We start from the raw sequence: 24653 nt of genomic DNA, 5'->3' as shown, positions 1-24653 counted from the left end.
CACCACCATTCCGTTCTTCTGCAGGTCTACTGGTACGTAGTACATATACAGTATGTTCCCTCAATTCGTCGACGATCCATGAAGTACTGAAAAGTAGTCTACCGTATGGAGCAGTAACCACCATCACCCCCTCAACGACAACAACGACGACGACGTCGCAGTCTCAAGATCATTGTGTTTGATTGGAAATGAAAGGGAATTATGAACCATTGTTTGACACAATGGACCCCCACGAGTATGGAACTGCTGGCACAAGCGTAATTTATCGAGTCCAATAAAGCCATTCAACTCGTTGAGCAACAACATGGCATCGACGGCAAACCCGGAGAGCCACACATGTATGTACATAATACGAGCAACTACGCTATATTCGATGATGGTTATGATGGAATTCGTGTTCGAGCCATTTTCTATTGGGATCACATGATGAATGAGGGTTCTCAACAATAGGGGACGGATAGGAATTGAAGAAAAGTTGGAGTAGTTGGAACTTATTTGATGGGTGTTTTTGATATGCGTATGTTTAGGCTTTATGTCAGTCAGCCTCGGCAAGTTACATAAACTAACAAAGAAGTAATCCGACTCTTCAATCAAAGTTAGATGTGTACTTAAAGACATTGGTCCGACTTCTTTGTGCGTGTACTTTGACTTGGTGAGAAGAGTGTTAATTTAGTTGCCATTCTCTTTGGGAACGGATAAATGTTTCCTATAATTTGAGCAATTTTGTTGGCATTCAAGATATCATTTCTGTGATCCAGTTCCCGGCAATGTACTGGAAAGAACAACAAAGTTAAACGGTTTTAAACGTTGCACTTCCATTGAGGAATTGTTGTTAATAACCTTCAAAAGTTTGACTGATACACGTGAAAAAAACCATCCCGGGAAAATGACATTCGTACTTCTTAATAAAGCCACTACCAATGGAAGAGGTCCTACTTCAAAAGTCAGATCACTTGTAGACCATTCGACATGGTTGGTTTCTATATTGTTGATTAGCCCTTGGGACCATGTATTTTCCTGTTGCAATTGGTGGATGTGTTTTTATTAGTTTAGTCTTTCCCGTTTCTTGAGTCAAGTTTTGAGAACCAATCCAGCCTTATCCTTGATATTAAAGGTTGCGTTTTAAACTTATTTCAAATTGCGAAGCTATTTGTCGGCCAATAGGGCAGCATTTGTGTAATGAACAGACCATAACAGCATTTGACTCAGCAGCTCCGATAAATTTCATTAAGAGCCGAACCTAACGCTCTGTTTTCCAAAAGTGATTGATAAAAGCTTGCTTTAGCAAGTACAACTAAGATTCACAAAATTGCCCTTAGTAGGGAAAGAATCACATTCTTTAAAATCATAATTGTAAGTACTTTTATTGATTCTTTAATTACAAAACAAATTTGAAAAAGGAAGGTGTTTAAGCCAAAATGGACATAAGATTACAAGTAAATCGCATTGAAAAATCCTCGAATCCTCCGTCACAGAAACAAAAAGCTCGAACTCGAGTCCCATCATGAACTACTGTAATGGAATGGTAGATGGTCCCACGAGCCTTCCTTGGCCAAAATACTATGCACTCTCGAAATTTAACCATAACTTTAAACAAACTAAAAAAAACTGGCATTAGATAGAGGCCTGAATTGAGTAGTAAAAGAGATCAAAATCAAAATCTCTGAACTTCAGCATATCTGTACCTAGCAATCTTTCGACCTTTGAATCACTAATAGAGGTGAACACCTCTCTATGTACATCTTTTTTTTTTTTTAATTAACTAGCTTTGATCTCTTTTCAGCTTTGCCATATTTCTACAATAACTCTTATTGCTAAATACTGGCGAAACATAACTTCTGCACTATAATCAGAATGGTAGTAGAATTTGTGAAAAAGTCTCACTATTATCAGAATCTATCATGCCAAGAGTAACTCCATAAAGCTCAGCCTCAACAATAATTACTTATAATTTTCCTAGATGTAAAACAGTTCTTGATTACACTCTTAACATCTAGCAAATTATGACTCTCTTCAAGGACACCTTGAAATACCTAGCTCAAGAATTACGTAACATATTGAACTATGTCTCACGCAACCTTGTCCCGAAGATTATTTTTCTCTTTCTTGTGCTGGGTCCATAGATTATATGGCTGGGTCGCACATTCGCCTATTCCCCTTCACAAATTTAGAGGAAAGTTAACTAAACAGTCCCCTCTTTTGCTCAACGTGCACAAAATAATATTCTGACAAAGCAATAGTAGTCATACTTCATTACATACATTCACAGTGATAGTATTATCAATCTGGGCCATTTCTTTGGAGGAGGGGGCTTTTTGTCATTTTTCCTTGAACTAGTGCAGATGAAACTTAGAATATATGACCCGGGAAAGGGACGTAAGAAATTTTTGAATGTCGAACGGGCTTTTTCAAGATTTAAGAATCCCTTTGGACCCAAATTTCTTGGATGGTTGCAGTCAAGGCGTTTGGGAAGACAGTATGTCAGCACATCCCATCAGAAGACCACCATCTTTCAAGCATGGGATGTAAGAAATACAAATTATGGTGTCAAATTGGATTATGGGACAACTCGAAAAAGCAGATTCACCCAAAAATGGCTCAATTTGTTCAAATGAAATCTGTGGGCAAAAAATGAAAGTGTTCGCCGACTTTGCACTCTTTCAATAGCAAAGCTAAAACACCAATTTGCTGCATACAAGTAAAACTTTGTGCGTTAAATATCCAGTTCTTTGATTAAAATGTCTGGCTTGTTCATTGAACGATAGATGTGATGAATATATTTTCTGGAATAATTGTAAGTATGCAGTATACAAAGAGAACATAAAATATTGATGAGACGTATGATGGCCAAACGATTTTTGCCTAAATTTCTTGCTGACTGTGAAAAATGATTTGCATGTATGATATATACGTAATGTAAGGGGTGTTATGTAAAAAGGCGTTAAACGAAAATTTCCTCGATGTACGATTTCGTCAACTTCAGTTCTTCCACAGAGAGGCCCTCCCATTCCAAAAACGAATCCATGACAGTCTTCACTCCGTCAGCCATGCCCGCCTAAGAACAAACACCATGAACATTAGATACTCATACCCCAATACAAGTTTAAGCATTTTCGAACGTACGCTTCCGCAGACCAGAACGATGGCATTCAGGTTCAGAATGTAATCCAGGATCTTGTATTTCCTTGCCTTGACCGCGTCTTGGACATATTGCTTGGGTCGATCCGGATCTCGAGAGTAGACCGTATACCTTTCCAAGATGTTTTTAGTTTCAGTGGCATACAGATCTTCTTTGAAGGATCGACATCCAAAGAACAAGAGATCTTGGGTTGTGGCTCCGACATGATTCTCATTTTGATCCCGGACCAATCGGGCTTGCCAAATGCCACGGAAAGGAGCAATACCCGATCCATTGGCAATCATGATCAAAGGTCGACTTTGGTCCTCAAGAACCGGTCCGAAAAGGGTGCTGGCTTGATAATGACCCAGAATGATGGAGTCCACGTTACAGCTCTTCAAGAAGCTCGTGCAAACACCCTTACGGGGAATTCCCTTGGCATCGAGGTACTCGACAGTGGAGATGATCAAGTCGAGGACCTTCTTCCCGTCACTGTTCACCTTGGGCGATGAAGCAATGCTATATCTAAAAGGTGGGGAAATGGATTTGATGTTATTCACATGCGTCTCAATATGGTTCAGCGCGATCTACAAGCATTAACCTACAGCCTTGGTCTTGTTAGTTTCATGCGTCCTACGAAATCTTCCGACCTGATGGCCAATGAAGGGAACGTTTTGAACAAGTCCACAAAGCGGAGGGGGATTTTCGTTTTCGATTTCTGAAGGATGTGTAATTTTTCGACATCTTCATTAGACAACATAAACCTCTCAATGAACTTCAAATCCCGAGCAGATAGAAGTCCATTGATGTCATAAAAGGCATGGAGTAGGAACTCGAGGGTGCCCGTAGGTGCGGCGAAGGTTCCACCCGAGAGTTTCACGGGCGTTTCCTTGGCCGGAAGATCCTGGAGGGAACCCACGATCTCAGTCACAGCGTTCGTGTCATTGCGTGGATAGATGGCAATGTGGTCCCCAGCTCTGATGTTCTCGTTCATCTCGGAGACATCGAGCTCCAAATGAATGAACCGATTGGCCACAATCTGCTTGTTCAGAATCTTCACAGATCGCACAGTCTTGCCATGAACGTGTTGCATGTCTGAGAAATTAAATCATTGATGAAAAATAAATGAATCGCATATTGAAGTGATGACAATGAAAACTCCTTTTTTTGTCTTAGCCGCTAAATGATGAGGTTTAATTGAAAACAAAATATTAGCAGTCCTCTTATTCAATTATGAACCTGAGAATCGTTGGAAGGAGAGCAACTTACTGTCAACCTCTTCGATGTATTTGTTGGAGACTTCCCATTTGAACTCTTGTTCAAATAGTTGTTGGTTGGAAATCTGTTCCAGACGCCTCAAATGGCTCTTGACGCCTTGGGGAACATCATTTAGATGTCCCAATCCAAACATCCATTCCTCAAAAGAGTCATCTTGGCCATTCAACTCATCCCCCATGCCAATTGGGAGAATGCGAACCCCACCCAGTTTGTGGAACGAGTCGTCCAGGAACTTTCCAAAAGCGCAATAATTCGGATAAGCCGAAGATCCAAGGGCAAATACGCCAAATCTAGAATACACATGACCTTCAATTTCTAAACCTTTCTGTTTAAAGCAACTTTTTGGTCAATCTTACTCTAGATTTTCCAATCGTTTGCCTCTGTTCATCAAATCTTTGATTTTGCTGGCGAATTTAATGGCTCCCGTGGGAGGATCACCATTGCCAAAAGTAGAGACGATGAAGATGGCTTGATGAATCTCTTGGGAATCGGGGTTGAGGATCTCATCCGTGTCCACAAATGCAATGTTCATGGCTTTGGACACATATCCATTCACAAAGATCTTTTGAAGAATTGTGGCAAATCCCTTGGAAGCCCCAGTTTCGGTGGCATAATAAATGGAGATCTAAAATAAAAAAACCTTTACTGGTTGTCCCAATTCATGTGGAACCTGACTTGTTAATACCGTCTTTCTTTCTCGAAGTCGCTTCGCAAAAAGGTTGTTCATGAAAACCAAGGCCTTGGCCGTGGCCTTGAAAGAGGGCAGATCTTGTCCCTTGGGCCGATACATGGATGCTAAGCTTTTCTAAAACGGGAAAGGATCTTGTGCCGAAAGGGATCTTGGATTTAATTTTGAGTTACTGACAAACTTACCTGATAGTGAAAGGCGGGGCATATTTGATAGTTCAACATTTCTTGATGGAACACAGGGGTTTGGGATCCCGATAGAGGAGGGACAATCCAGACCCAATCGGCAGGACATCCTCCACGGATCTCATGCTCACTTTGAAAAAAATCCATGAACTGATCGGCTTGCTTGAAATGGTCCACAATGGTCACTTGTTGCTTGTTATAACTATGGAGGACGGCCACACTGACCTCTGTGGTCACCCGATCCATCCAGAAATTTGTGGCCGAGGCCGTGTCCAGATTGAGGATCTTGGCAATAGGCTATGAATATGGGGAAATGCTCATATTACAAAAATCGTTTTTTTTGCTTCGTTGCATGTTTTAAGCTCTCCGTTTCCTTTTAATGCACTAAACTACATTTAACACCATCCACCGTGAAATTGGAATCATTTTTTTTAGCCATTTATTAATTTCAGTTGACAGATTGAGTATGATGGCTTTAGCATGTTAAACTAAGTAGGAAATATATAAGCAAAAAGTCTGGCTTGGCCAAGGGTTGAATAGAAAAAAATACACATTCAAGAGAAATGAGATGTGAAGCATCAAACGGATGCAACAACCACTTACCACTATCATCATAAGCATGAAATCATTTGAACTCAAAAGAATTTGGCCAGCTCACTACCAGTTCTTACCTTTGCCATGTTGTATCTTTGTTTATCCAAGATATCTCGTACAGCCACTTCAGGCAATGAATACCAGCCAGAAAACGGCGCAGCAGGAAACTCGAGCCCTCCGATTTCGAACATCATGGAGGATACCGCGGGCAAAGCAAACCATTCTAGGCCTAATTTTTCGAATTGGGGATATCTAAATCGAAGTGGGTTTAACGTCTCCATCAGTCAGTCGTTCGTTTATCGAGAATTTTAAAATTACCTCGGATGCTCAATTTTGACCCTTTTGACGATTTTGGGTGGGATCTCAAATAAGTGGGGCTCTCCATCAGGGCCTGACAAAATGATGGGCAGCACATCGAAAAAAGTATATTTCGGTTTCCAACCCAAATTCAAGCACAACTGAGAAAAAGGAGAAAGAAATCACATTAAAACACAATATATACCAATGCTGAAGCCTCTTGTGAAAAGCACACATTCACTTTTTTAATTAATTGATATCAGAAGCGTTCAAAACACCCCTCAACAAAATGGAGTATTACTACTCATTTGAAGCCTTAAAAAGGGACTGTTGAAGATTTTGTCTAGATGAGCTGGAGAATATTGTCGCATTCTACTCATAAGTAATGTACTATATACAAAACACACAGGCCAATACTTCCAAACCATTTTTTTGCTCCGACAACTTAGAGAATTTCAAAGCTGTTTGTTATTTCAAGCGACCAGCAATTTCGTACTTAACCAATGCTAGAAATGTGTCCACTGGAAAAAAAAGCAGCGCCAAATCATGTCACTTCTGGAAAGGATTCTTACTTGCGTGATTTCGGTGTTCACTTTGTCTCCAATAACGGTTCCATCTTCTTGGGCATATCCAGCATAGGTGATGAGTTGGAGGTTCCAAATCCTCACCACGTCAGGCTCGCCAAAGGTTCTCTTGGGAAACACCGTAATGGCCGGTTTGATATTACCATCATTGGTGGAGAACTCGATATGGCGACATATGGCTTCGAATACCTCCTCCAAAGAATTAGTTTGTCTGAGCGAGGTTGGAGAACAAAGATTAAAGGGTTGATTAACAGATCTATTGACCGGTGGGTGGCCTTTACCTGCAATCAAAGAACTTGAGGTTCTTCCACTGAATTCGACCTGGACATCGAGGCGAGTTTCTCCAAGCCAATTTGCCACCCAGCTCCATCTCCTGAGGAGTCAAATCATAGCTACCAGTTTGGTCAATTTCAGCCTTCACCACGGAGAGTCTTTGGTTGAGTTCATTTTCATCCCTGATTTTTTGATGAATGATTATGTGAAATGGCACATTGCTCACAAGTGCTTTTGAGTGTAACCTACCTCCCCCACTCGTTGTAGCATTCCGTCACAAATTTTTGGGCTTCAGTGAATAGCGAGGCTTGTTTCTGCTCTTCCACAGCCTTTATCCTGTCTGCAGTCCCAAACAATCCCATGGAACTTCCCGAGCAAAACTCCTCATTGCATAGGATATTCTGCACATAATAAACAGGAAGGAGTAAAAATCATTGTAATAGTAGCATTGTACCAATGCATGTGCATAAAATTAGTTACCGTTGCTTTGGCTGAGTGGTGAAGAGTATCATAAAGGATTTCACCAGTGACCAAATTCTTTAAGGGAAGACCCTCCGACTTTTGGAAAGGACACTTCATGGTTCTCTCACTTGGGAACTTATTGACTTGGCAAAGGGTTGGGAGAGCTCTCACACAAGAATGACAAGCCTCTGAAATGGACCGTCTTTTATAAACTCAGTCAAGGAATCTCGTGATTCACCAATTGTGAATCCAATATCATAGCCGGTCTGCAGGGCTCAAAAGCCCTTGACTACCATTTGCACGTGCATGGACAGGAAGGTGAAGATTCCGTCGGGAATACATGGGCTGGTCGTAGATTGTAACAACTATGCAGAGACGTCCATACAGTATACGAAATATACACTATGACCGCAAAGTCGAGGTGCTCGTCATTTAGTCTTTCAGATAACAGCGCTTGCTTTCGTTTTTAAAGTCAAGATTGGAGTTTCCAAAATAAAATCAATACGTTGATATTAGGCTGTGACGTTGCATATTGGTGAAGTTCTGCCCATTTCTAGTTGACATAAAAATGGAGGACCATCTCATCTAGGGTACACTGGATACGTTTCTTTACATGATCCTGCCGTAAGGACTGAGACCCTAATTTTAATGATATGAGGAGAAAGATCGCTGAACTATGAGTCCCTAGTTACTAGTTTCAAGGATTTCATTATGTCATACTTCAAATATTTGCACAATTAATATCCATTGTTACTAACCTACCAAAGTAAAGTATTGCTTTTCTACATCCTGCGAAATTTCAAATAGTTATTATAGTTAATGTAATACGTTTTTGCTAAACCTTACTGAAAACGCGCTTACAACTTAGGTTTTGGAGAATATCCTTTTTAGATATCAAGAAGTGTGCAGTTAATCATACTTTCAGCTGAATTCTTAAGAAAATGCACACAGCAGGAAGTCTTCAAGATTTTAGCTTTATCGTGAAAAGTTGTTGGCATGAAATTAAAAATGTATCTCAATAAGTTAGATTTTCATGAATTGTTCAACTTGGTGTACGCTTCAAAGTTTTAAGACCACAGAGCAAACAGTGGGGCTCTGGCCTTTGAACCTTGATTTTGTGCATGAAAAGTCAGATGTTAGGCTTATTAAATGTATCTCAAGATAAATTCCAAGGTTGATATACATTAGCAAAAATTCCGAAAAAGAATGAGTAATTTCAAGTTTTTGTGGGATTTAGTTGCATCCAGAAACACTCTTGACTCCCAATAAAGAACGCAATTGATGAATTACTTAACTCAAATTATTAATCATTCTTTTTGTTAACGTTAATTAACAATTCTTTCAATTTGCTTCAGTCAGTATCAATTTTTGCCACTTATTGTTTGGATAGGCATAATATACTATTTGACTCTGAAGGAGCTTTTAGTTCTTGAGATAAAACAAAGCTAATAACAATATACTTATTGCACATTGTTCACCAAATATTCTAAAAAATACACTTTCATCATACAATCTGATGGCAAATCAGGAAGGCAATAGCGTACAACTTGAGATTCCTTGCGTAATTCTTATTTGGATGTCATAAGTGTGTTTCTCTTTTTGGATTTGAAATGTTGCCAGACGACTACATTCAGTGTGCCACAATGTTTAGGTGATAAGTTTTTCAGCAAATGATACCTCAACAAATTCTGGCATTTTAGAGCGTATTCTCTATTTTCTATGCTACCTCTGCCAAAACGAAAACAACAATTCAAGTGGTAATTAAGAAGTGCGCTCATAATTGCCATTAAATATGCTTTTGAAAATGTTAGCTTAGGTAAGTATGTTTTAGTCCGAGTGAAAACTACACAAAGAAATAAAATCTAAATGGATTTGCATTATTTCAGGGTGTTCAAAAATACTTTGATCTGTTTGAGCATGTCTTTCAAAACCCCATTTGGCAGCTTAACCTTGGTGACCAATGATATCATGAAGAAAACTGGTTGCTTTCAAGTACCAAAACATTCAGCTCTAATTGCGAGGGATTTTTCATCTAATTTAGATCAATTGTGTAACAAACAAAGGATCACGCAACTTATCAAATGAAATAAATCGATTGTAGGGAAGCGACATCAAGGAGTTGCAACTTTAGGGTCTTACTGTACTCATTCTTATTTGAACGCGCTCGCGATTTGGGAAGATTCATGATGCGAAGAGTGAAGGCATGCCAGAAGTGAATAGAGTATACGATTTTTCCCTTCTTAGCAAATATTGCTTTCTTATCTGGGATATTCTCCGTTCCGGTATATGGTTGCTTGACGTACATTCGTGGGCCTTTTTGCAGGTTGATAACAAGCTGGTTTAAGCGACAAATGAATACCTTTAGACTTAAATTCATGCTTGTGAATATGTCGTTGGCATTGAGCGTCATTAGTTCTTTCTATGAAAGTTTGCAAAATGCTGATTATGAGGAGCATTGCGATATGACTTTGAAGTTATTACAAACAATGTTTGTTTTACTGGGCAGACTACCTATCTTGGAAAAAAAATAGATTCAACGAACGTTTTGAAGGTAGAGAAATTAAATGCAGTGAATTAATGGAATACTTCTCATTATGTCTCTCAATAATCATGCTTACATTTTATTTTACAACAAACAGTGAGTCTTTGCTCGGTTAATAAGCGGTAAAACACTGATTGAAATCGTATGTCATACATCATGAATATTATTCCAATATTTCTATCCGTGCTTTTGAGTGACCGTATCTCTCCATGTTAGGCTAAATTACATCTGCTACCAATGATTTAAAAAATGGAACAAAATAGTAAGAATTAATAAAAGGGGAGGAGGAGAGAGACTTGGTCGAGGGGCTAGTGCAGTTTCTTAGCATGAGAGAGGTCCCCGGTTCGAATCTCTTCCCTGACCTTTCTCAAGAAAACTCTGAAACTTTCATCACATCCTCACACGGAGTATCAATCTAACATTGGAATTTGGAAATGGACGATGTGATGGTTGGCAAAGCTCATATCTCAGACCCTAACTAGCAACCCACATAAAAAAAAGATAATATGGAAAATAGAGCGCCTGACACGAAAAAAAACAAAGGCAAGATTTTCTAATGTATTTGGTCCGCAAGCCTTTGCGTTGCCAATAATCATAAACCACACACGGAAAACGATGGACTACGCAAGACATGTCACAAAAAATGGTCCGGCGTACGTCTTTGAATATTTTGATAGCTTTGCTCGTTCTTATAAGAGATCCCATGGAAAAGAGTCAGAAAGAGACTTGCTCTTCAACTTCCGATCTACTTTTCTATTTACTTTTCAATTCCATTTCGTCCTTTTTGCAAATTTTGGCTTAATTTTGTCTCTTCAAATTTTGCCGATATTCTTCTCAAAATTCAAGATATGGTAATGCCGGTGGTGTTTTTTGACCGTCCAAGCCATAGGTATAATAGTGTGTGAATTAAAGAGATTTTGTTCCAGAAAACGTGCACACTCCGTTGTTTGCTAGGACATCATGATTGAACTTCATTCGTCCCATTGACGATTCAGAAAAAGATAAACATCCTTCAAAACAATCATTACAAGTGTTCAAAACCATGCATATTTGTAACTCCTTTGAATATATCGTAAGTTTGATCTAATATTGCGACTGACGATGTCTCCATTAAGCTACAGTTAGATCACTCAAGTGATTAACCGAAGAAATGGAATAATGGCAAGATGTTAACGGGAATGCGTTAAATTCACAAATTTGGTCCAGATTGCCACCACCCGAATTGGTTTTTAATGACAACCCAATGGTAAAAGTACAAGTGACGACGTCTTCTTCATCAAGTTCTTGTGTCGTTTTTGCAATGGTATTAAGAAGACGAAACCATGGAAACAATATCCCGTTGAACCTTTGCCAAAACAAGTTAGTTACGAAACAGAGCAATATGCTAAGAAATGCTTGGAAATTGTGTCGAGTATATCAAGTTATTCAAATCATGTCATTCAGGTACAGACTTAACATCCCACATGGTTTTATGGTTTTCACGGCTAATTCGGTTAGTTGCTTAACCGTTTGACCTTTTTAAAAAATGTATTAGATTAACTGGGCATTAGACTAAGTGAGACTCAGACGACTGAGTAGACTGCATAATAGAAATAGGTAGGTGCGGTTACAAAGGAAATCGTATCAAAAAATATGTAGGCGAAAAGGACAAAATCAATCCGAGTTTGATTTATGGGCTCATCGTATTTCACCCGTTGGTTCACATTCCATCTTGATTAATGGAACGGCTGTATGAATCCTCCACTCCGAACCTAAATGCATTAAACTTAGTATGCATTATTTCAATATGGTTAAAGATATAACTACTTTTTTCAATTTAAGGATTCTTAAAATTGACATGGAGACTTTCCGCAGAGCTCATATACGTTTCCCTTTTTTATTTTGGTAAAATATGCATTTTCTAGTACGTGTCTTTTTAAGTCCAATAGCCAGACACATCTGGAATATACATTGTCTATTCGGCTCCCGTATTTTTAGCAGGCTTACAAAATGTCTAACAAGTCCAAAGATGTGTAGCCCTCTAACGAAATATGGTTTACGTTCTACACTTCAGAGGGCGCTTTGCACTTGTAAGTCAGCTCTACCAAACAAAGGGCCGATTCCTCTTTTTTTTGAATTATAATGCATTTGTGCTGTTTTTGACTAATTCTATCTAAATCTTATGTGTAATTGGTGACCTGGGTCACATAATGTCCGGAAAAGAAATCGCTTTCATGGCATATCACGAGTAGTTTATTTTGCAATCTACCATGCCTCTTCCCGTTTTGTTGGGTCTATCTGACGTTGCAAATAAGGGCCTTAATTGGTACAAAAGAGAGGGCACTAAAGGTTTCTGATATCGTATTTTTCAAAAGCATTCATGAGCTTTATCCCAAACCAAAGTTTTAGGGTCAATCGAAGAGATCATAGAAACTTAATGTGCGTTTTAAGAGCACCTTCAAACCCTCGTGAAATCAGGTTATGTAGAATTTACCCTACAAAAAAAGTTTTACATCTGGTGCCGCACTCTGCCATTTTTTACATTGCCAAGTTTTCCATTATCATACCTGAAAGCTGAGAATAGGGTTAAATCAACCCATGGATGAATTAGAGAGGAGCTTAACATACACAGGCATGAATGAATCTTAGAGAATTTCAAACATAGAGCCAGACACGATATTGATGGTCAAGAAAGAATGCCGAAAGAACATCGGGCCTGCGAAGGGGCTCAATTGGAGTTGACAAGGAACATCCAGAGGTGTCTCAAGCTTGGTCACCCTGACGAAAGGCCACAGTCGTGGCCAAAATCAGCTAGGTTTCCTCTTGTGGTCTTGGCATGGGGAAATTAATCTACTTGAATCTTGAATATTTTTGTTTTGCTTTTTAACTCATCATTTCAGTTGACAAGATGATGTTTTCAAATTTTTCCTGAACCCAGGTTTGGCTAGGAGATATTTGAAACTAATGGAGGACACTGTCGGTGCAAACCTGTCTGGTCATGCTCTCCAAGACACGTCACACATTCTTATGCAAGTTCCTCGGAGACAGGATGAATGACTCGGAAATCATGGGTCTCTTTATTCGAAAATATATTCTTACGTTGGAAAGTGATAGTGAATGGACGGATGAACCTGTTTACTTGAGTGCTCGGTCATATGTAATCATATATTTCCAGCGACTGATTAATTGTATCCTCTTCTATGAGACGTATTTATACAGTCCGTCGGGAAATGGAGTTTCCATTTTGGTCTGACGCTTTCCTTACTTTGCTTGGGTTTATCTACGATTGCAAGTTATGATTAAACCGGAATTGCGGTCAAACTTGGGTGTGCTCAGTCACGAACCTCAAAATATATGAACTGTGAACGAGCTTCCCGCCAAATCGGCATGCTCTTGGTCATAGCAACTCAGCCACTTTCAGAATTACAGTAAGAAAATAAGAAACGTAGATCTCTTCAATTAAGGACAGGCTATTATTATATTATTATTTATTTGTAAAGTGGTTCGTTTCAAAGTTATGTTGTCAAAAGCTTATATAGTTGACCAAGAGCGGGCCAAAAATTCGAACTTTATCTAATGTTTACCACATATCTTTGACCATATCAACTGAGTTCCAAGCATAGTTTTGGGCTTATTTGAATCAAACTGAACGGTTTAGGAGACGAGAAATTTTTGCTACCGTTCGGAGCCCACATCTTTAGAAGTCCCTGGTTCAGTTTAAGAAATTGAATCATGCTTACAAGCTAGTTCATTTGAATTCAAACTTGCTCTTTAGGTCATAACTCAAGATAAGGAAAATCTGGTGAGATCACCAAAAATACAAGGAAAATGAGCAACAGGTATAACTCGGAAGAATTTTTCATGACGTTTTTACGTATGTTTCTCGAACTTCACAAAGACCTCGAACCCCTTGGTCATGTAGGCCCTCAAAGAGTACCTCAATGCCATGGTCACTTTCTGTTGAAAGATGTCTACAAATTGTTGACCACCCACTTTCGAAAAGTTGCCATCATGGCCCATTAATGTAGTTTTTGACGTCTTGGGCAGGGTTCAGTTTTGGTCGGAAAGCAAGTGGGACATTGTGCTTTTGAAGCAGTGCCAAATAGAACATGATAAATGCCTATGAGAGTCGGGAAAGCATCAAGTTTCAACTCTACTAAACCAACTGTAGGCATGGCATGTGAGATGACATTAGGGGTCAGGCCTGCCAAAGATGCGATAAACCCTCCAAAATGAGTTGAGTACCTTGAGAGTGACAATAAAAGTGGATATTTTGAGGGAAATACTTCAGAAGTGGTGGAGACATATTTCTGCAGAAACTCGTGAAATTTATGAAACCGTCATTAAGAGTGTATATGGCTCGAGGTCATTTGATAAATATACATTATCTAACACATGTGGTTAGTTATCACGATTTATGATAGACAAATAAATAAATCAATAACCCGAACAACTATTTCCCAAGTTATAGAAATGTGCATTTTCTCAATCGCATTCAACGTTCATTGGGACTTGCAATTTGCCCTAGCTATTTTTGTTTACTTGCACCATAAATCTCAGGGTTCTCAGTTTGGATTGAATCGTAGAGCGTCATGATGTTACTTTCCCTGGTACTGACCGATTCAATACAAAACAATGTCTGGCCCAAGAAAACCAATCAGATTGCCTAAAATTGTAACACTGACTCAGACAAAAACAATTAAAGCGCGATACACGTTCTAATCAACGTTCAGTGAGCTCAAAACTTGGGGAATAGCTCAATAGGATGGGGATGTGGTAAAGCACGTACATGGTGTACATCTACGCAATATGTTCTATGTTCGTCAGCAAAAGAGTTCAGCATTCATTGTATCATAATGTTCGCTGTTATTCTACATATATGCCAACGGGCACGTCAACCACTGAGTTAATGTTCTATTCTTCTATTAAATGTTAGTTGGCTTGCAAGTATCTCAAAATAAAAAAAAGTGCATTGATCTCTTTCTTTTCACCACTTCGATGATGAAAAAAAAAACGGAAAGGCCATTGATCAGAACACATTCCAATGTGTGTTCCGCTCCCTTTAACAAATAGGTTTGAAATTTAGAAATGTACACAGAATTTCTTTACTCAACGTACTATGTAGTTTAACTGTAGAAAAGCGAACCCACACAGAGTAAGTTTGGGTATTAAATAACACGGTTCAATTTTGTCTGGTCATTTGAACAACTTAGCAAAAAATATGCGTGTGGTGAATGAATACGTTTGTTGGACACAAGTCTTAGTGAAATGAAAATGGGAGTACGCACAGGTTGAACTACAGGTACGAGTAAATAATGGTACTCGTTGAACTCCTAGAACATGAGACAATTCAAATAAAACAACTCATATTCAAGTGGCTCATGGGATAAGAGCTCTTTTATGTAAGCTTTATGACATGGTTTCGATAATTTTTGTGCAAGTGAGTCAGATTGCAAACTGCTGAATTTATGGGCCCTCTTTATGCTAGACGCGTCATTCATCAATTTCCGAAGTGTTCAGAAGTTTGAAGGCTTCTTTGTCAATGGGCAGAGAATGCATATTTTCAATTATAAGCCCGCAGGAAGATCAGATTCGTTCGTACGTTGGAGTAATTTCCAACTTAATAAAGCATTGCCTAGATTTGCTGGATCTCATTTTTGATGAAAGCGTCAACTTTTTATAGTAAAAATAGGTGCCACGTCAATTTTGCAAATCTCGACGGAATGAGGGCAAATAGTGTGAACGATTGTTAAAGGCAACTCTTGCATACTTCTTTTCGTCAAGAATTCCTATCGGACAAATAAGAAAGGTGACTAACACCTAACAAAACGAACGAAATCAAACACTTAGCGCCATGTTTAACGCAGCAAGCCACAAACCAAAGGATGTTAGCCACGACCGCATTCAAAAATCAGGTTTATGTAACAAAATGAAATGGGAGAGGTGCACTTTTGAACTGAGGAAGTTGTACGGAAAGTCCCAATTTACATTTTGTGAAAATTTGTAATTCATTTTATTTCTTCATTTTGTGACAAATGAGCATGTGCTTTTTTGCTTCCATTTCTTTATTGTTCGATTCTCGTCTTTAGGTTGGTTGTTCATCCCTTGTCTGATTCCAAATATGTTTACTTTCTCGTTAAATTACTCTAGACGAATTACTGAAAACGCTAAAACTTCAAGAAATGTATTTTCCTGCCACAGCTCTGTTGTAGATTTTGAGCAAAAAATATCACTTTCAGGATTTAAATTACTATCGTCATCTATATCTTCATATTGTCATATGGGCTCAATATTTTTTAACAGCGTGCGAACTTGAAATTGACAGGGGAGACTTTCTTTAGACATTTTAGAGTTCAAAACTCGCATACATACCATATCTTTGCCATTTTGTTTGACAAAAAAACCTATTACGTAAAGAGCAAGAAGGTGCGTCTGGATACTCATGAATTCAGGGTTCACAAAAATCATGCATGAAAAAGAAGACGTAACGAAGTACTTGCAGTTATTTTGTTAATACCATTGATAAAAGTAATTTGGCAGCACTACAATTTCTATCAAAGCTGACCATTCGTATTTGAAATCGTCTTCCTCTAATGTATTTCATGTCATATGTCCTTGCTTAGACTGTTCTAAATCTCCATTGTTTGTTTCACGTCAGACGGTGATCTAACAAGTTCCGACAGAAGAACTTGTAGGGTTGCAATTCTTGCCACTCTTTGATTTGCGAGAGCTTTGGGAGCAAGGCTTTTTGAAGTGGGTGGGCGGGGCAAGTATTTGCCCTACAAATCTCAGTCATTTTTGCACTCAAATGATTCACTGACAAGAATCCTCTTTCAGAGAGAAGCCGCTTGATCAATAACTCCCAGGGTACATTGTTCACTTCTATTTGGCATTCAATCTACCTATATCTTATTAGTCGGTCAAAAACAATTTTGCTGGCTACTAGCTCTTAAGAAGCCAATGATTTCCCCCACTTCTGACCTAAAACTTAGGACTTGAAAATTTGACGCGTAGAACCTGGTCACCATCCGGTTTGATTCGACGTAGGATTCGTCAGTGGCGAACGGGTAAAGATGGCCTCATTTGGCGATCTTAAGTGGCTGCCATTTCTAGCTGAGATCTTTTTTTAACCCTATCATACAAAGCTGGACGTGCCTGGGTCAACGATCTGAGTGTTTCGTAAGTTTATTGACCAGCTCTTACATGATATGGTGACAAATCTAATATTCGTGTCGGGCGAGTTCATCGTATTACAATTGAACAAGAGGTAAAGCGAGCTTCTGAGGTAGGATCTGACCAAAACAATATGCAAGCAAGCACGTGATATAAGCATTCAAGGGATTTCAAGATCTCTTGTCAGGGCAAGTTCAAATGTTGGATCACCGAACTTGTCGAATCCCATTTCTGGAACACCATTTCCCCATGCAGAAAAATGCTTGAACTCCAGGGAGATTATTCCACTCGACCAGCAGATTAGCAAACCAACCTCTTTGTCTAGTTGATTATCATCCCAACCTTTCTTGTCCCTGGGTTGCCTCATACCGGGTATTTTTAGGCGACTTTTTTGACCGCGATTCTAGTTTGGCATCCCATCAAGCGTTATAGTTCGATTGAATTTGGAGGCATACTTCGTACGCGAGGAAGTGAAAGACTCAGATAAAAGTGCTTGAAACTAGATTTTCCCACCTCAGAACTAGACATGTGTTTGTGGTGGTAAAGATGCCTTATTAGAAATTGTTTACATTGATGACTTCAAATGCAAAGAAATTATAATGTAATCATATAAATGTCAAATAAAACAACACTCAAGCAGTTTCTTTTTTGATGATTGGCTTAGGCAAACCTGGACAATGAAGGATATATTTTGCTCCTTTTCATTCTAAAGAAGTTAATTAACACAGCTTGGTTCAATGTTAACGTGTATTTGGATGTTTCTGGCTACCACTGACACAAAAAAGCAGCTTATCTTAAAGTACGGCCGACAAAAGTCTAGAGCTACTCGTACTTTCAACTTTAGGGTGTCGATGTTATTCTCAATTCATTAGTTGGCAGCTCTTATCTACTTTAAAATGAAACTACCTTAATTTAACACACATGAAGGGAATGAACCTGACCTGAAGTCAGTTTGTGGCTAGGACACTTTAATCTTGTTTGAAATAATTTTAGAGGACTTGAAAACTTATCAATGAAAACGAACTTAAGCAGAACGAGTTGTGTCAACTTAGTTTAGTTAGGGTATTTTTTTTTACGTCGCTGAGTCATACTTTCATGGGCTCTGATTTTCTAATACTGAAGTTGCTTAAACCTATGGGTTATACAGCTACTAAGACGTATTTAAAAGTTAGTCATACATTAACATATTTTGTAGAGTGAGGTTGGATATTGGTTAGGACTAATCAGAAGGTGATTGATGTAGAAACCAATCTCCAGATTATAACGTCTTCATGACTGTATTGGCTGTGTTCAATATACTATAACGTTACTCAAAAACATCTTGGAACTTCATATGATTATTCTTCAACCATCATTTTCGTGCAAACAAGTCTAATTTCCTCGTATGTCCTACTTTTATTACCTGTGAAGCTCAGAGTAAGCTTGGCAGCTAAAAAACACCAACCATACAAAAAAAGGAGTTAAAAGGAATTCTTCCGAAAAAAAAATCGTCAACGGATTCTAGATTTGCCGTTAAATTGTTCAGGCACCTTTAGCCGCGTCAAATATGCCGAGGTTACCTTCGTTCATGCATCACCCATAAAGCACACAATTTTCAAATTCCAAGGGATACTTGACAGCAAGACTGGAGCCAAATAAGTCCGATCCAATGGGCAGCTACTCGAAAACAAATGAATTCAACTCATACCCAGACAGCTGCAAATACCAAAGCAAGGGGCTTAAGTCCCCAAAACTTTCCTGTTGAGTTAGCCACTAGTATCTACTACTACTGATATGTTGAGATCAATCTTGTCTGCAAAGGGAGTTTTCAGACCAGAACAGCTGAGTTTGATTGCTTTCGGTCAGGTCTTCTGGTAGCGCTAACTGATATAATCTGATTGATAAAGCAATGCGGTACTGGTTGACATACTATCGGGTTGATGTTCTTGGAAGTGCCTGGATGTTTAGCTTTCAAACTTTCCTGTTTCACGTTGTTGTCATGATGCATCAGAAAAACGTATTTTGAAGGAAAGATCCTGATTTTTACCGACAGTCCTTGACCGATTGAGTTGTGGACATAATTGCATTTGCATTTGTCGCACCGCTTGATCATATCTGTGTCTGAGTGCGAGAATAAGGCACTTACAGTAGGCAACCAATCCCATTCAAAATTTTGCAAAAGAAGATGAAGCACATGATAGTCTTACTTTCATTTTCTTAAGTATTTATGTAGAAGTTCAAGATGATGAATTTCGTCGATCCAAACATATCCTATGGTTATTGACTGTTTATCACTTTTTTAAATATCAAAAGCTACACCAGTTAATCTCGCAATGGAAATGTTCGAATGATAAGTATAATTGTTTGATTCTCAATTTGTCACTTTACGATAAAATATTTTTCGCATACTAGATACTTCTGTATTCGGCATTGACATAATTTTGTCAAACTTGAAGATGAGAGTTAGTGAAATTTATAATTGACAGTTTGGTATTAGTTATTACAATTTAGATAATATTCATTTTAGATAAGTTTAATTGTTAGAGTGAATCATTTTTAGCCTTTTCTACATGCTTCAAAAAGATGAAATAGTTTTTTTTTAATTTTCTAGGCATTGTGAAAACATAATGTCTCTCTTGGCAACTAAGTGCTTCAAAAAGTAACAGGAGAATACATTTGATGCATTTTGCAACTTTTGAAGTGTAATATTTCAGCTTTTGCTTGACTGATTTTGCCGAAATTTCAAGTGAACATCTAGCTACCCGTACTTGTAACATCTGTCAATTGCGTTCTTGAAAAAGTTATCATCTTCAAGGCTTTAAGAGGATTAATATATCAATCTGAGATACTTTCAAAAATGTCTATTTTATAAAAAAAAACTTTTTCATATGTTTCTTTATGATTAGAACAAACTTTTAATTAGAGTTGTGGGTCCCAACATGTTCTCTTAGAGAGAAGATTCACCTAAAGCAATAGGGGCCATTATTTTTAACGTCATACAGCCCAAACGAAATGGGGAAGAGATTGCTAAATATACTACTTAAAGCATGCCATGAACACCATTTCTTTTCCGGACATTATGTTGCCTGGGTCACTAGTTCTGCATAAGATTTGGATAGAATCAGCCGAAAACAACTCAATCGCCCCAATATTCAATAAAAACGAATCGGCCCAATCAGTCCTATATTTGGTAGAGGCTAACTCGCAAAGCGCCCTCTGAAGTGCAGAACGTATATCATGTTTCGTGTAGCGTAGGGAGCCTATTATTTGTTCCAGTGAAAATATATTCCTTTGCATTACTGCAAACATTATTGACTCTTATCTCACCCTCGGTAATGGCAACAAATTAGCTCATTTAAGCTATCATTGCAGCCAGTCACGTTACAATTTAAAGGACACTGAGAAGCTTAGATTCGGCTAATTGGGGATTGAATCAAGGGAATGATAATCCAAAGCGGACACTCTACTAATACGCTACGGCTTATGGCCTTATAGCCAATGTACCCCTTTACCCAAATTTTATTTTTACAAGCCGATCTAGTCTCAAAGGTAGAGTCTTGGTTCACTTTTCAGTTGACTCAAAATATAAGACAGAGAGAGAGAGTAACGCTGCATTAACCAAATTGATTTCTGTGGAATCTCTCCATCCTACAAAACGGCAGTACTTTCCGGTAAGCAAAGAGCTAAGAATAAATGCTTAATCCATGATCACTGGAAACACAATCTCCTCGGATGATTTATTGTGAGGTTGGGATCCAATCATTCCTCAGTGACAACGGCAATTTTGTCAAAAGTGCAATCCTGCTTTTCCAGCCAAATTCATGGAAATAAATAACATTCGGTTTGGCTCAACATGTCAAACTTTGCTCTTGTCTTGGTTATGACGTAACCATGGTTATGACGAGCTTTATGGGGACATTGAACCAATATTCCTTGTCCATCCACAATACAAACAATTCAGTTCATAATCAATATGAAGTCTCGACATTGTAGGGGTGGATTCAAGGAATTCTCTGATAACAGAACCTTCCTTTAAAATGGTGTTTCCAGACGAAAGGATATCAAGTTATTGCCGAAACACTTCCGTTGAAGAATGAAACTCGAAGTATCGGAGTTCAAGGCTAAAGTTCAAGCCTTTAAATTGTTTAGGTACGAGGTGCTTCCAAAGTGAATTTGCATTCATGTCATATTTCTTTAGTTATTGGCTTAATATCTTACGTTGATTCATAGTTGAAATATGGCACGACCTATGTAGAGTAACTCCAGTTTAAGTCAATTTCTATTACCGCTGACAGTAATTGAAGCATCTTTATTTCGCCCAAGCATGTTTCTGCCACACTTGCCCTGTTCAGATTTAAAACCTTTTGGACCTCGCTAAGCGGGGGAATAACGCCAAGGAAATTTTTAAAAAATCTTCCACGATGACACCAAACAGCCCTATCTGTGAACGAAGTCTAAAAACATTCATGCCATCTGATTCAATTTTTTTCAACCTGAGCTATCAAAACAACTATTGAAAAGTGAAAAGCGAATACAGTTGGATTTTGAAAGCACCTCATAGTATTTCCTCTTAAATAACGATTTTTGCTCTTTTATCAGTTGTTAATTTTTATCTGAAGAGCTCTCAATGATATTTGTATTCAGGTTCTAACCAGGAGGGTATGTAAATCGATACAAGGGTCACACTTGCACTTCCTTGCTTTCATTGGGATTTGTCATCACGCGTCTGTCATCACGAGAAGCCTAAACTTAACAATGGGCGATTTGTGCGACGAATTGCCCATCAAATTTTCGTTTGTCAAATCCTGAATGGTCATTCAATCAATTCAAATCAAATGCATCTCGAGATCAATGCAGAGTTTTGCCAAGTTTGCTCATTCCTAGGAAGTTTCTAGTACGATTCATACAACGTAGTCGTCCAAACGGCGTAAATTACCTTCTTGGAAAAAACAGGATATCAGTTTCCGCCAACAATTTGTCACTTTGAGGAACCTTGTCACCATTTGTTTTCGACGTTTTATCTCAGAATGTATGGTGAATGTGTCCCTTACTCGTGTCATTTGGTACCCAACGTTCTTTCCCCGTTGGATTTTATGATCAAAGCGAAATACCTTCAATGCATGGTTTCCAGTGAGGCGAGTGAAATCCCGTCCGTAGTTTTACGTCATACTAGCCATGCTAATTGGGCTTCTCCGCTTAGAAACACTGGTTGACTCGTTGCCAAATGATGAATGTGCATTTCTTCATAAATAGATTTATTGTTATTGACAGGCTTCTCCATCCGAGCCGAGATGCATTTGACGCGAAGAGGGAGTGACAAATGTCATCGGTGTTGTTGCTGTTTTTGCACGTTACTCTTCTAAAAACGTCGTCCTGGCATTAGTAGTTCCCACGTTATTAATTCAAACAGGAATATCAGCAGTTCCTGGTTCACCTTTTGACTCGAGCAAAGAAAGAGTAAGTGTTGTTGAATGGGCGGCTGTTGAAAAAACTGCCGACATCCGTCTGCAAAGAAAATTACATAACTCATTGGTTGTTTCTTTAGCACATACCACGTTGACGAATGTACAAGGAAAATACCTGTAGACCGGCATTTCCTCCCAAGTTCGTCTTCTTCACTTGGCCAAATCCAATGGCGCAGGTTTTCTAGATTCTGTTGCCAAAGAGCTTCTCCGTTCCAATCTCGCAATGTTTCAGCAATTTTGTCCTCAATGAGGTCTCCCAACAGACCTTTACTCAAATCGGAAGCCACCTCCAAATTGGCTTGAGGCCATTTTTGGCTCAAAATGTGATGGCAAACATCAAGGAGAAGGCTTGAAATAGCTTCATCTCCTCCCAAAACCGAAGGGCCTATGTTATGAGTTAGAAGGTTGTACACATGAACCATTTCGCAGACCATTTCATTTTATGCACGAACAGTACCTGAGGCAAATTTCGTTGGTATGGTGAATGGTGGGGATTTGGACCCAGTGAGAGATGATTTCCTGAGAGCCTTCAATTTTTGATCAAAGTATTCCAGATGGAACTCCACCGTGCTCTCAAAGTCCGTTTGCTAGGGGAAGAGTGATAGGAATGGCCCATTAAAAAGAAGGATATCTGCTTTAAAACCAGCTTTTACGGGCTTAGAGCTCGCTGTACCTCGGATCCATTCGTGACGTAGGTGAAGGAGAAATCCTGAGTCAGGGAGTTGGATCGTTTCCCAAAAAATCCATCAGGCACTGACGACGTGGTTGGGGTATTGGCTAGGGAGGTAAGTGAGTGATAAGGTCTATTAGGTGAGTAGATGACAGGCACCAATTGGTTGTTGCCCTTGGTTGGGTGGGCATTGAAGGCCGTCGGATTCCCGTTACTTTCATCCTCAAAGTTCGGTAGCGCGTCCTTGATGCTGTGGATCACCCCAGAGACCGTTCTTGACAAGAGCTAGAGGAACGACATAATCAAGATTGAAAACCACCCACCCCTCATCACGAAGCATGCGTTCATCTTACTTACTCTGTCAATCTTGCTCTCGTCAGAACCGGATTTTTTGGCATATTCCATCTGTCCATTGTTGCCGTAGGCGAGAAAATCTCCCAATTCTCGACTCACGGCCACACTGGGTTGATGACAGAGTGTGACCAGCCACTTTTCCAAGAAGAGTCGCTTATTCTCGAGACTTTGCTCGCTGTGTTTGGAGAATGGGAGATTTAGCCATTTACTCGGGTTCTTGATACCTTTGATCTCGGGTCGAAGCTTGGTGTTATTCTCAAGACAAGCGTGGAGGTTCAAAAACTCTTTAAACTTCCGTTTGACCACGCGTGGCTGGAGAATGTACCGGAAGCTGCTGCCTGGCAGGGTCGGTTCAACGTAAATCCCGTCGTAATGGATACAGAACAAGGGATAATCCTCTTCAGAGCCGAAAGCGTTGGCCTCGACCAGAGTCGGAACTTCGATCTCGGGGATTTTGATATCGATTATGAGACGGCCATCTGTGGGGACATCCTTGACATCGAGAATATTGTTGTCCTTGTGGACGTCCTCGGCACCCTCTTGTGACATGAACACGCTGTCGTTGGACCCTGAATCCGATCTCTGACGTTTATCTAACAAGGCACGAAGCTTGGAGATGCTACTCTCCAGGTTGTCACTCTCCTCGTAGTTGAGAGAGTCTTCGAGAGGATCTCCCTGATTGTGTGGCCGAAGATTATTGTTGGTTGTTTCCTTGACAGGATTCGTTTCATCGATTCCCACGTCTACCGAGGAATGACGCCTTCGGCTGCCCTTTCGAGGCGATTCGCAAGACTTGCCCTTGGGCTGAGATAGTTCGGTACTTTCCACGATTGAAACCCTGGCAGCCAAAGGGGATGGTGTGTCACTTTTGGGTTTCTTGGGCGAGTCTAATTGGAACGACTCGTTCGAATTGGAGCGCCACATTTTGTTGAACGACTTGAAGGCAATATTGTCAGGCAAGAGTGGTCCCGCTGTGGCAGAAAAGAGTCCACCTGAAAAGCGAGGAAATTTG

General features: G+C 39.3%; 2 protein-coding genes across 2 annotated transcripts in view; both read right to left on the bottom strand.

Annotated features, from left to right (window-relative positions):
* Positions 1-2754: 2754 nt before the first annotated feature.
* On the bottom strand, positions 2755-7678 carry LOC131883546 (nitric oxide synthase, inducible-like). The gene is made up of 13 exons (XM_059231036.1): positions 7498-7678; positions 7267-7418; positions 7026-7199; positions 6733-6955; positions 6182-6321; positions 5941-6115; positions 5270-5566; positions 5082-5201; positions 4753-5021; positions 4388-4686; positions 3724-4213; positions 3124-3643; positions 2755-3055 (listed from the first exon to the last, which is right to left on the bottom strand). The coding sequence occupies exons 1-13, from the start codon at positions 7594-7596 to the stop codon at positions 2942-2944; spliced, it is 3072 nt and encodes a 1023-aa protein (XP_059087019.1). The 5' UTR covers positions 7597-7678; the 3' UTR covers positions 2755-2941.
* A 14708-nt stretch (positions 7679-22386) lies between these two features.
* The window catches only part of LOC131883980 (uncharacterized), a 3828-nt gene continuing 1561 nt past the window's right edge, over positions 22387-24653 (bottom strand). Inside the window, exons 3-7 of the mRNA XM_059231594.1 lie at positions 23645-24633; positions 23291-23572; positions 23075-23204; positions 22733-23002; positions 22387-22657 (exon numbers count right to left, since the gene is read on the bottom strand). Coding sequence (XP_059087577.1) covers positions 22512-22657; positions 22733-23002; positions 23075-23204; positions 23291-23572; positions 23645-24633 — 1817 coding nt within the window. The 3' untranslated portion in view covers positions 22387-22511. The remainder of the gene's footprint in view (positions 22658-22732; positions 23003-23074; positions 23205-23290; positions 23573-23644; positions 24634-24653) is intronic.

The sequence above is a fragment of the Tigriopus californicus genome, chromosome 7 (assembly GCF_007210705.1).
Source record: "Tigriopus californicus strain San Diego chromosome 7, Tcal_SD_v2.1, whole genome shotgun sequence".
Classification (NCBI taxonomy): Eukaryota; Metazoa; Arthropoda; class Copepoda; order Harpacticoida; family Harpacticidae; genus Tigriopus; species Tigriopus californicus.
This window is presented reverse-complemented; position numbering and strand designations above follow the sequence as displayed.

Coding starts and splice junctions, on each gene's coding strand:
- LOC131883546 (XM_059231036.1), bottom strand. CDS start 7,596: ATGAAGTGTCCTTTCCAAAAGTCGGAGGGTCTTCCCTTAAAGAATTTG. Junction 7,200..7,266: donor TGCTACAACGAGTGGGGGAG/GTAGGTTACACT, acceptor TCAAAAAATCAG/GGATGAAAATGAACTCAACC. Junction 3,644..3,723: donor AAACTAACAAGACCAAGGCT/GTAGGTTAATGC, acceptor CCCACCTTTTAG/ATATAGCATTGCTTCATCGC.